Source organism: Durio zibethinus, chromosome 2 (assembly GCF_047325235.1).
Source record: "Durio zibethinus cultivar Kanyao isolate XHJ-2024 chromosome 2, ASM4732523v1, whole genome shotgun sequence".
NCBI lineage: Eukaryota > Viridiplantae > Streptophyta > Magnoliopsida > Malvales > Malvaceae > Durio > Durio zibethinus.
The window spans coordinates 5,304,601-5,316,829 of record NC_143163.1 but is presented as its reverse complement, the minus strand read 5'-3'; the positions used below and the strand labels follow the sequence as shown (position 1 = coordinate 5,316,829).

Below are 12,229 nucleotides of genomic sequence, written 5' to 3'. Positions count from 1 at the left end.
ACGTTAGTCTGATTTAAGAGATATCTGTGAGGTTTGTAGAGATTCTAATTGGCCAGAGCTTAGATTTATAGACGTATCTTGAAATGCATTTTTGTTTTGTTTTTAGAGGCGAATCAGTTAAAAAAAAAAAGAGTACCTCACGTTCTGCTGAAATTTCCTAAAACAGCAGGATGTCTCACAAAGTCTTATTGGCTATAAAACGGTAACCAAAACCATCCCCATACACGTTACTGAATTGAGCAAGGCCATTATGATACCAGTCGGTAATTACAGAGGTTAAAACGAGTTCCAGGATTGACAGTTGGCCCATCCTTTCAGCTACACTTGCATGAAACATTCTGTACGATCAATATTTGCTCCGATATCCGACAACTAATTAGCAGGTCTCTTCCTGTACTTGCTCTGCACCAAGCTCAGTAAAAAGTCCGTAAAAATGTTCTCATAATCCGGCATTTTTCCATAACCTGAAGAACAGTACAAAAAATTTCTTTTAACGTCCAATGCTAATAAAAGAACGTGTTTGAAGCATGCATAGATAAAGGGACTCAAAATTTTATTATTATTAATAATATTACATTTTAACTCTGAAGAACCTCGTCAGAAGCTATGAATGACTGCTAAAGAGATGCAAGAGAAATTTCAGGCATATCTCGAGTTCCATTTATTAGACTGGAAATGCATTAATTCACAACCATCTTCAAGTTGTTATCTGCCCCATCAACTTATCTGAAATATTTCCCAGGTGTGGGCAAGCACATATATTTGAACGTGCCATCAAAGAAAATGATGAAACACTCGTCATCACATGCAACATACAATCTCCATATCCCAAAACACAATTTATTTTTCAATTATTCTCTGCTTCGTATCAATTTCCCTCTAAGGTTTCCCCAAAAAAAATTAACTAAACCATTGACAAACAAATATTTCCCAGAAACCTCTAAAGATCAATTCTTATTATTTAACAGGTTTATATAGTGTACTGATGTAGAGCAAATAAGCCTAGAATAGGCATTCTTCCGAAACTTGCAAGAGTATCCTCCATCATCCACTTACCAGGAAAGTAATTAATGTCAATAACATAAAAGATGTCTCTTGTCCCATGCTCTCGGATCATATCTATATTGAACAACCGAAGGCCCTGCAAAACAAAAAAAGTATAACCAACTAAATTAACTAATTAAAATCATGTAACTCCATCCACCTAGCTTAATATGGTGAAATAAATAACTTGCCAGCCGGTGATGGAGCTCCTTTGCAAGCCTCTCCAGCAAAGGTTGTGGAGGAAGTTCTGCAACAGGAATGACATATTAGTGAAAGCACAACTGTAAATTACACCCATACAACCAGAAACATACAAAACCTTTGTAAGTGCTTCACTATAAAACCAAACAATAATTATAAAAGGTATGAAGGAAAATCTAATTCAAATTCCATATACAATGAGTGTAATATGCATATCATATATTAATCACTCACCAGTAACTCCAGGGTCCAAATCTGCATCATCATCAGAAGCCGCAGCAGATGAAACCCTTGTTAAAGGGAAAACACCAGCAACTTTTGCTAGCTTAGATTTGCTTACATTGGGCAGAGAGAAGCGCCTTACAACCTTAATTGCATCCCCAACAACATAAATTTTAAAAAGAACACCACCTATGATGAGACAAAGATAGATTAGTCTCAAATAATAATTAGTATGAAGATAGCTACAAAGGAAATGGTAACGTTAATGAATCCATTGCGACAACATACCATGATTAACAAACTCTTGCAGAACCAATGGAGGCTCAAGTTCAGACAGAGAGAACTGATCATATGCAAGAAACAGCTCATGTGACTTCGAGCTTCCATCCACTACTAGTGGTTTAGCAACTGAAATGATTAAATAAAACAGGATATTTATACATTTATGAACAGAAAAAACCATTAGAAATAATTATAATACTGAATCACAATCTACAAAATGAATAATAACACAAATTGGCATTAAATGCCCCCCACGCTTCATGCATATGGTCTCTTGGTAATATCTGGGTGTTCTTATCTAACAGCCTAATGTTGGTGATATGCTGATTTTGTACTATTAAAGGGACAAAAGGTGTCTAAGTTTTAAAACCAGACATAGAGGTCAACCACCACAGTCAAACAAATAGAACAGAAGATATACCTAAGGGCAATTTCAACCCAGCTTTAGTAACTTCATCAGGGATAGATAGAGGATCTTTTTTGATAACCATTTGTCTTGGAACACCAACTTTGCCTACATTAACAAATAGTCATTGCAAAAATTACCAAGCAACCATGTTTCTTACAACATCTTAAGTTCTGAACAAAATTTTAAAGGGAAAAAGTCTAAAAAATATCTCTGTAGTACAATATAGTGATACCACAATTACCACAGAAGTCCGACAAGTTCAAATCAACCACATCCTGGAGCATTGACTGGCGGTTGCGTAGATGTTGTATTGCATCTGGAGGATCAAGAACAGTTACTTCTGGATGTGTTTGTCTGTAGTCCTTCAAGAACAAAAAGGGGGAATGAAATGGGCTGCCTGCGCAAAGATATTCACCCAAAAAAAAAAAAAACAAGATAATAAAACCTAGGAAAAATTTTACAGCAGGCCACAACTCCTAAAGAGTTTTTTAGCAGTACCATTCGGCAAACAGAGGTGCTATTTGCTATAGTAAGATGAACGGCTCCTTCAAAGTGCCTGATGGAATTTCCCATTTCCACTATAACCCCTTGTGAGTTGCGGACCAAAAATATTCATTTGAAGGAGCAGGAGGACGTTAAATGTTATACCATCAATAAGGCCGAGGTCTAAAATCATTACCTATCATAGCACTGGGAAGCTGGATCGTTGGTCAGATGATTCAAACAAATCATCTTTTACTACTCGAAATAACTAGACAACTCTTTACACATTGTTCAGCACTAGAAGTCAGGACAAACTCCTATAGTTAAATATGATTTAAAGCTAAGTACATATCATAAAAATAAAGGTTCAAGATGAGATAGTAATAGTACCAGTCGAAAGAATTTTACAAAGCAAAAAACATGGGTGACAAAATGGCAAGAGATATGTTCCCATCAAATTGATCTACTTAACATATACCAGGTAAGAGTGTAAGGGGGGGCAAGATATAGATGTAAAAGATGAGGCCCCAAATAAATACCTGAATTAGAAATGGCAATATGAAAAGAAACTGCCAGCTAAATATTTTTTCAAGACATGCTTAAGGCAGGATAATTTTTGCCAGCTGTCCAGGCTCTGGCAGTAAGTTAACCATATGTGTGCTCCACATTGGTAAGTTCATAAAACTCAACAAGGATCAAGTACAGGTCAGCCACTCTAAAGGTCTTAGACTATGATTATTTGTAAAATATCTCCATCAGCAGGGACATTAAAAATGCTATGCAAAAGCATTCAGGCAGCAAAACTGCATACATAATGAAAAATTAAGCATAAAAAATGGCTATCACAAATTTTTATAATGAAAAAAATTATCAGGGGAAGAAGAACAAGTATTAAAGAAAAGACAAGTTGCCATCAATTTTAATTTTATTTTAGAACATGAACATTGGCCAAAGCCAGTTCCACAATTTTGATGAAATGTGGTTTTTGAATAGCTTGATACAATGAGCAATGTGCAACCAAATATGATTGCTGGAAATGCAGGATGAACAACCCAAATGCTGTTTGAAAATTTGAAAGTTCAAGAAAAGAAGCAATTTTGTCAAATAGTATATGTCAGAATACAATAAATTGTTTAAATTTTAGTCAAAAGGATAATGAAAATGTGATGTCTGGCCTACTCTTATTATTACGAAAGATTAGTTACAATTAAGCCAAATAAATATTCTCCAACCACATCAACGATGCTTACGAGACTTTGCAGAAAGAACAGAAATCTTTTTTTCTCAACCAAGACAGCCAATCCTACATAAGTAATCTAGAGTCATCGCAAAAAGAAAAATTCTCACTTTGTTCCAATCCTTGAGACACCGATTTCACAACTATCTGATCAAGATTCATGATGAGGTGATAGCAAGAATTCTGCACATTATGTCAGAAAAAATAAATTTTGACATTACACAGATTTGTTGTTCAACCAACCAGAACCAGTCTATATTTAATCTCCAACCAGGAATGTTTAACACCAATTCACAGCAAGAGTTGTAACTCAAGAAAATGCAGCACCACATATACAATTCCTTGTAAAATGTAAAATTAATAAATACAAGGATGATCTTGGCAGGACAAACCTGAATAATCTCGCACCACTCTTTTCCCAACAACTGGAAGGAGCATTAGGATCATCAGTCATTTACTTGATAGTTGAGAAAATATTTGCAATAAATACAGAGAAGAAATAAAACTAAGAATTTTAACCTATAATCTGTCTATGAATTCAAAATCATTGCAGAAAGGACAAATTACACAACTCCTTCAACCATTTCATAGGGATAATATGAAGGAGTCTTAGAGAAGAAATCATACTAACCTTGTGTAAAATAATGTCAAAAGGACCTTGATCTGATAGTGGCCTGTTTAGATCAATGGCTACAAACAATATCCCTTTGTTGCTGCAACAAGCATCAAGATATTCTAATGATAATTCTTGAATGTCTTAAAGCTTATGGAAACTTTTAGAACTCTAAAACTCTTTCTCAACACAGAATGCACCAAGAGAAACATCCAATAATTTCTCTTTTTTTTTTGTTCCGGAGACAATGGCAATTTGTTAAATCACGTGCCTCCATAAGAGATTACAATTTAAGGCCAAAGAATCCCTTCCACTAATTATTATACAAAATTCAGAATTAACAAATTTGAATTCTTTGGAACTTTTCATGGATATAAATCTGGCATAGATAGATGACCTTTAGAGCAATGTTTGGCATATTGCATTCAAACAAGAAAGAAAAAATGCCACCATCGATAAAATACTATTAAATACAAATGGATGTGAAAGTCAAGCTTTGAGAGTCCACCACAGTTTTAAGTGACAAATGTAATCTATGAACTAAGTTAAGTGACAAATGTAATCTATGAACTAAGTTAAGTGACAAATGTAATCTATGAACCAAGTATCGGAGCAAAACATCCTATTATTGCTAATTTATATGAACAGTGTCTGATAAAAATAAATAAAGAATGCAGAAATTTCATGATTAATAAAGTGAAAAAAGGATAGTGTACCATCGGATGCTCGACAACATTTGACATAGGTTAACAAGAGAAAGTGCCATGCAATAATTGACAGAACTGAAAGAAAATCAGATAAATAAATCTTCTTAGTAAAGAAATGAAGAAAACTTGGTCTAATTTGATTTTTTTAACTACAAAAAAAGCAAAAAAGATTGACTTTGTATTTCTCCCTAACAACTAATCCGAATGGTATACGAGGTGGAATATTCCCAATCTAGAAAATCAAGATAATTTGCCAAAACTCTTGTCCTCCACAAGTGAAATTGGCATGTTAGGTCAAGCAAAAACAGTTGCAAAAACTTGATTTGCTTGGATCATCTTTGTACACAAATAATTTTAGCACTATCAACATATGCCGTATCCCCTGCCACCACAAAATCTGGTTTTTTGGAAGCATCACAGATAAAAGAAAAGGTCAACTACAACCCAACTCAAAGCGCATTAAAATTATAATTCATGACATACATCATACATGTTCATACAAATGAATATACAAACACACCATATAGAAGTGACTAAAAGCAAATGCAATAGTAGCAAGATTACACAACTAAAACAAGAAAGGCCAAAGGCATTATTTACATCAATATAGATATAAAAACAAAGTCAAAGATATAAAAATGAAAAGTGATGTGGATATTTGAGTAATGAGTAATATACCGAGCCAAGCGCTCGAACTTGGGTTTCAAGAAACTATTTTTCTTCTTCAATGTCAAGGCATACCCAACAACATGCTTTTGCTCCTCTTCCACCCCATCTTCTCCATCATAAATTTCCCCGTTCAACCTCATACCCACTTTTTTAACACCTCTAAACAACAAAGATATCTTCTTCTATTATCTTTTTGGTTTCTGGGTTTTTCTTCACTTTGTCAAAAGATAAAAACTGTTTTTTTTCTTTCTCTATTTTCCTTTTTTTTCTCTCCAGCAGGAAATGACACCAAAAAAAAAAAAAAAGAACCAAGTTTTTGTAACCCTCTCTTTCTCAGTTATCTACAACTAAATGTATATATATCTATGAAATGGGAGTTTCAAAACTGAAAGTATCAAATACTAAATAGATTGGGGATTGGAATTTTGAAGGGAATATTCAGTTTTGCAAAAGCAAGAGGCAAAAGATCGGAGTTTGAGGGAAAGGAAAGAACTTTGAGCCCATAGATTTTGTGCATAAGAATTGGTCTTTGTTTATATATATAGAGATGTTAGCAGCAGAGGATGGTTTGGTTTGGAAATTTTAATTCCACTTTTCTTTCCCATTTTACCCTCCTAATTACTGCAATTTTTTGTGAACAAACACCTTAAAAATCTTGAAAATGAAATTTCGCTTTTGGGAATTTCCTTAAACATATTATCGCTTTGGAATCAGGACACGGATTCAACGATCCAACCAACAGTTTAGGCCAATTTTGATAACTATTCTCTCTGCTACAAGATTTGTCATTGTACCAGTAAGGCATGAAATGCAAGTAAAGAAAATCAATGACAAGGACAGTCTAGAATTGTGGAGATGTCCATCCGGTTAGGTAAAAGGAAGATTGGCATGACAAATATATGTTATAGGTATAACTTATAAATGAAGGAAAATGCCTTGTCAAATATGCCGAGAATATTCTTAGATGAGTTAGGCCAAATTAGAGATAATCCAATTCTAAGTTATTAAATCTTTAAAAGTTTCACAAAATTCAATGACTTTTGAATCATCCAAAATAGTAATAATAGTAGTAGTAGTATTAGAAGGCAGTAGCTAGCTAGCTAGAGTCGAGTCAAGACCTTTCCAAAAGTAATTTTCTAAATATATTTATAAAGTATCTGATTCTTTTATCCAGTATCTCCCACGGGCGACAGTTTGACTTTGTTTTTATTGCTTGTTTCAGTGATGATAGTCCTGCAATTTTTTTTTTTTCTCCTCCTAATTATATATATATATATTGCAATTTTGTGATATATGCCTATTTGTTTTAGAGTAATTAATATTAAAAATATAATATTTCTTTTAATTATGTGACTTAATTAGAAAAAAACTTACATAAAATTTTTTAAGTAAAATTCGTAAAATTTTTAATTAAAAATAATTAAATAAAAGTTAATATGAAAAATTAAAATTAATAGATTAAAAGTTGTTATTATATAAATTAAATATGTAAATTTAAAAATATTTGAAAAAATTTATATATATTTTTTTGGATTTATTTTTTTAGTAAAAATATTATTAAAATTTTTATCGTTAAATAAATATCGATTAAATTTAAATTATAAATAATATTTTTAATTATTTTTTTATATATTATTAAATTTTATCAATCAATTAATTTGAATTTTGTATTAAAATTTTTATTAAATTATTTTTTAAAAAATTCATAAATTTTATTTAAAAAACTTCATACATGTTTTTTCCCTTAAATTAATACTAGATTAAAGGAAAACCCCATGGCATGTACTGTCACCGGGAGGATATATAAAGTTGTTTGGTGAATGATATATATATTTTGATAAAATAATTCTACCTAATCCCCGTTGGATGGTGGCAGACAGTATCTAATAATGTTTTTCATGTAGAAAACTATATATGCAGATGTAGCAAAGGTTGGATGGGAATCGATCTTATCCAACCCTTCCATTCCTCCAAGTCCCTAACTAGAAAAAAAAAAAAAAAATCATTCAGCCAATTAGGAGACTTGTATTCCCAGCCAGTCAAATGGGATGGATGACGATTAAATTAAATTTAATGATGACTTAAACACGGATTTTTTAATACAAAAGGACGCAAAGGATAAAGAGAGAGAAATTGTAAGCGTTGGTGATTGAATTTCAATCTCATAAAATTTCGTCTTTTAAAAGATATCCGAAATATTTGAATTAAACACGATATTATTTAAACACTAATTTCAGGGTCATATAGTCTTTAGTAACTGTCTACAAAGAGATGAGGATCCTTTTTATATAAACAATTATAACTTATTCAAGATTTATTAATTTTTATTAGACATTAACCCTGTAACACACATCAAATCTTATCTGCATGCAGTGTTTCTTAGAAGTGTTGATTTAGTGGAAGAACATAAATATAAAGTCATCATACTTCCAGCACAATCCTTTGGATTTTTTTGTAAATGGTAGTCATTTAATTATGAGTTAACTGTTGAAAAAGGAATGAACACGTGAAAAATATATAGGGAATCTTTAGATTCCCAAAAGAACTAAAATGTTTTTGTTTTTGTTTTTTTTTTCTTTTCTCTTCTAAACTAGTCTGAAACAGAAGAGAATATGGCCTCCAACGTGGTGGCTTTTTCTTTCGCCTAATGATGGAAATGGAAGAGCTAACAATAGCATCATGATACATGTGCCTCAAATGTTTGCGTTAGGGCCACTCGTCTTCCATGAATCATGATGTCTCATCATCAATATTGAAGCATGAAATTTGTTTAGGGTTTCACAAGTATCAGAGAAATATGTGATCCAGAAGCAAATAAACTTTTTGGTTTTACAACCCAATTCTCTTCACACTAAAGTTGTGATCGACTTTCAATGCAATAAAGACCAATCCACTAACATCTTCTTATGCACTAAAGACTTTTACTTTAATACATGCATATCGAATATTTTGTCAGAATTTTGGTTTCGGGCAAGGATTGCAAAACAAAACATGCTTCATTTGAAATAGCTTTCAATTGGGCCATTTCTAGAATACAAATTACTAGTAGTGTTGTACAAAACCTCTGGTTTCGCATTTACTTTAGAATCATACAAAGGAAGCATGAGGCCACATTTAACATGGGTACAGAAACAGCTCTGATTGTAATGGCAGTTGTTCACATTTGATTTTGAGAAACAACTAAAAGTCTTATACTACATATATATATATATATATATATAATACTTTTATTTAAGTTATGTTACTATATTTCACTAACGTAAGAGATATATGCAAGTAATATAGTAATAAAAAATTACAAGCTTACAAAATCATAAATTTTATTAATTTATAAACAAAAGTATAAAGAAACAAAATATATCAAATAAATAATTTTATCTAAAATTGTGAGCAACGTTTTTTTTAAAGAAACAAAATCTTCAAGAATTGAATCTGAATTAAATGTCTCATCAATATCTATTTCTTTGTTGACAATCAAGTTATTTGTAAAAAACACATCTTCCATCTTGTTTCATTGTCTTATTTTGACAATCTTCATAACTGAAAATAAATGCTCACTAATTATTGTAAAACATTGGAAGAGTTAAAACAAGTTTGATCAATCTATTTATGATATAATATACTTTTGATTTTCCTATTTGTCAAAACAAGGTACAATTATGATAAACAATACAAATTTTGCAATTTTAGATCATTGTACATATCATACTTAATGTTTCAGCTGAAATTTCAAATTCAATATCTTTTACTTAATAAAATCAAGAAGATAATATTTTTCTACAAAAATGCAAATATCATCAATATTAAAAGACTTATACTCTTTTCTTAGGTCCCAAGCATAGCTAAGTGTTAAAAAATCCATTACTTGTTCACTAAACCTATTGTTTAGCTCTTGTAATTAAAAATCAATTACTTCATTGAATATGTCAAAATAATAATGATATTCCATAATGATTTGACTTTTTAGGTTGACTTCAATCTTAAAAATATTGAGCATTCAACTCAGGAACACTCAAATTATGCTTGTCCAAAAATAATATCACATTGTCAAGCAAACTATTCCAACCATCTTCTCTCAATTTTTGAATCACCATCTTTGCACTTGAAACCAAATGCATAGCATTCAAAATGTATTGAGCTTTTTTGCAAAGTTTGGCATAGTATGTCATTAATGCCCATGATTTCTTTCATCAAGTGCAACATAAAAATAAATTCAAATGATTGAATTAACTTCGATGCAATACTAGCATCCATTCATTAAGAATAAATGGATCTTTTTCTTTTAATATTATCAAGCACTAGACATGTTGCATCAAACATTGTTATAAGACTATATATAAAGTAAAATTGAGAATCCCAATAAGTATTTCTAGCTCATTTTAATGTGCCTATCGGATTGACACATTTTCTAATCTCAAGGTCATCAATAATTATCATATATGCAATTTTAACTGCTTGAACAGCTTTGTAATTCGTATAATGTTTGCATGAGACATTAGCAAAATTGACCATGAATGTCAAATTATTGAAAAGCTCATGAATAGAATGTACCTCTCTAAATGTAGCAATAAGAGCCAATTGGAACCGATGAGTTAAGCAATGCACATAATAAGCAAAAGGACAATTATTAAAGAATAATGCTTACAATCTTTTCCATTCCCCATGTATATTACTAGCCCCATTGTATCCTTGACCATTAATTTTTTTAATATCAAGACTATGATGAAAAAGAATAACACATATTTCATTCTTAAGAGTTAATGCAAATGTATACTTAACATGAGCAAGATCAAAGAAACATTCTCTAATAAAGCCATTTTTGTCAACAAATCTCAAAACAAAAGTCATTGTTCGTTTTTGAATTCATCACTAGCCTCGCCAATAATAATGCAAAATTTTGAATCTCTAGTAACTTCACTAATCTTGTTTCGTACATTATTAGCACGAACATTCAAAATCTCTTTTTTAATCAATAAGCAATATACTTGGTTGATTTAAGAGCATTTCCAACACAACTTTCTTAAAATTATCATTATAAAAAGCCAAAAGTTTAACTAACTCAAGAAAATTTTTCCAGTTTTTTGAATTAGGTGTCTCATCATGACATCTAAAAATACAAGTTTGAAATGCAAGCCATCAGACAACATATATAGAAGTCTTGACTCATAACTTGTTATCCAAAATTTATTGTGAACTTTATAAAAGCATTACTTTACTAATGTGCCCAAACTATTTCATCGAATCTACACAAAATCTCATTGCATTATTATATGGTAAACAGGGATCATCTTCAATATGATGAAAAAAAATACAATTTTTCCTAACATTAACTTTTTTCCAACATGTAAATCCTTTAATAGTGAAAACATTCCGATCAAATCGCCCATTGGATTTTATGTTAAAAAAGTAATATGACAAATAATATGCAGCACCTTTGTTGGAGAATACTCAAGCCAAGAAGAAAACTGAGCAAACCAAGATTATTGAAAACATTTATAATATTTTTCTAAGTTATATGGATAACTGAAGAATGAATTTGATATAGACTTGCTTTCAAGTAAACTCGTTGAATTTCATGCTATTGCTTAACTAGATGTTTCCATATCGGTCAACGTAACCAAGGATCACATTTTATAGAAAGAGTGTTAACTTTTTCACCATGAGAGATTAACTAGAACTTTGGTGCTCAAGCTTGAGGGATTTGAATGGTATATTACTTTATAAATTATCATCATTTTAAAAAAAATGAGTCTAACCTTCATAAATTATAAGACTTGCAATTATATAAATTTATTAGTTTAATTTTCATAATAATTTTTTTTATTTTCTAATAAAATTTAGAATTTATAATACTTATTTATAAATTATAAAACAAAAACATTACTACAACAATATTAAACTTTTAAAGAATAAAATGACTATCTAATTTATTTACATAAATTTTCAATCAATTATATGAAAGTAAACTTTCTTATTAATTCATTTGATAATTTAAAATTAAAAAATTTATATAAATAAATCAATTATTAAATTATATTTCAATCAAATATGACATAACCTAATTAACACTTAGTTTTAAAAGTTAATTTGGTTTGGCTTGAAGCATGAAATTTGTTTAGTACAAGTATAAGAAAAACATGTGATCCAGAAGCAAATAAACTTTTTGGTTTTACAACCCAATTCTCTTCACATGAAAGTTGTGATCAACTTTCAATGCAATAAAGACCAATCCACTAACATCTTATTATGTGCTAAAGACTTTTTACTTTAATACATGCACATCGAATATTTTGTCAGAACTTTGGTTTTGGGCAAAGATTGCAAAACAAAACATGCTTCATGAGAAATATCTTTCAATTGGG

At 30.7% G+C, this 12,229-nt stretch overlaps 1 protein-coding gene across 11 annotated transcripts; it reads right to left on the bottom strand.

Annotated features, from left to right (window-relative positions):
• Positions 1 to 173: 173 nt before the first annotated feature.
• Positions 174 to 6,380, bottom strand: LOC111309035 (inositol-tetrakisphosphate 1-kinase 4-like). 11 transcript variants are annotated; one of them, XM_022907822.2, is made up of 11 exons: positions 5,877 to 6,200; positions 5,208 to 5,273; positions 4,510 to 4,591; positions 4,271 to 4,303; positions 2,391 to 2,520; positions 2,171 to 2,263; positions 1,756 to 1,875; positions 1,480 to 1,656; positions 1,236 to 1,291; positions 1,057 to 1,141; positions 174 to 464 (listed from the first exon to the last, which is right to left on the bottom strand). In XM_022907822.2, exons 1-11 carry the CDS (start codon positions 6,005 to 6,007, stop codon positions 373 to 375), a joined length of 1,065 nt encoding a protein of 354 aa, XP_022763557.1. In that variant the 5' UTR covers positions 6,008 to 6,200; the 3' UTR covers positions 174 to 372. The 11 variants fall into 11 exon arrangements, with proteins under 11 accessions (XP_022763557.1, XP_022763558.1, XP_022763561.1 ...); XM_022907823.2 differs by having other exon boundaries at positions 2,400 to 2,520; XM_022907826.2 differs by lacking the exon at positions 5,208 to 5,273 and having other exon boundaries at positions 5,877 to 6,380.
• Between the last annotated feature and the right edge of the window lie 5,849 nt (positions 6,381 to 12,229).

Bases quoted from the DNA above. Each gene is read 5' to 3' on its own strand.
- LOC111309035 (XM_022907822.2), bottom strand. From the start codon at position 6,007: ATGAGGTTGAACGGGGAAATTTATGATGGAGAAGATGGGGTGGAAGAG. The intron at 2,521-4,270 runs GTTTGTCCTGCC...TTGTTCTTGAAG, and splicing joins AGTGGTGCGAGATTATTCAG to GACTACAGACAAACACATCC. The intron at 1,657-1,755 runs GTATGTTGTCGC...GTCTCATCATAG, and splicing joins GCAAGAGTTTGTTAATCATG to GTGGTGTTCTTTTTAAAATT.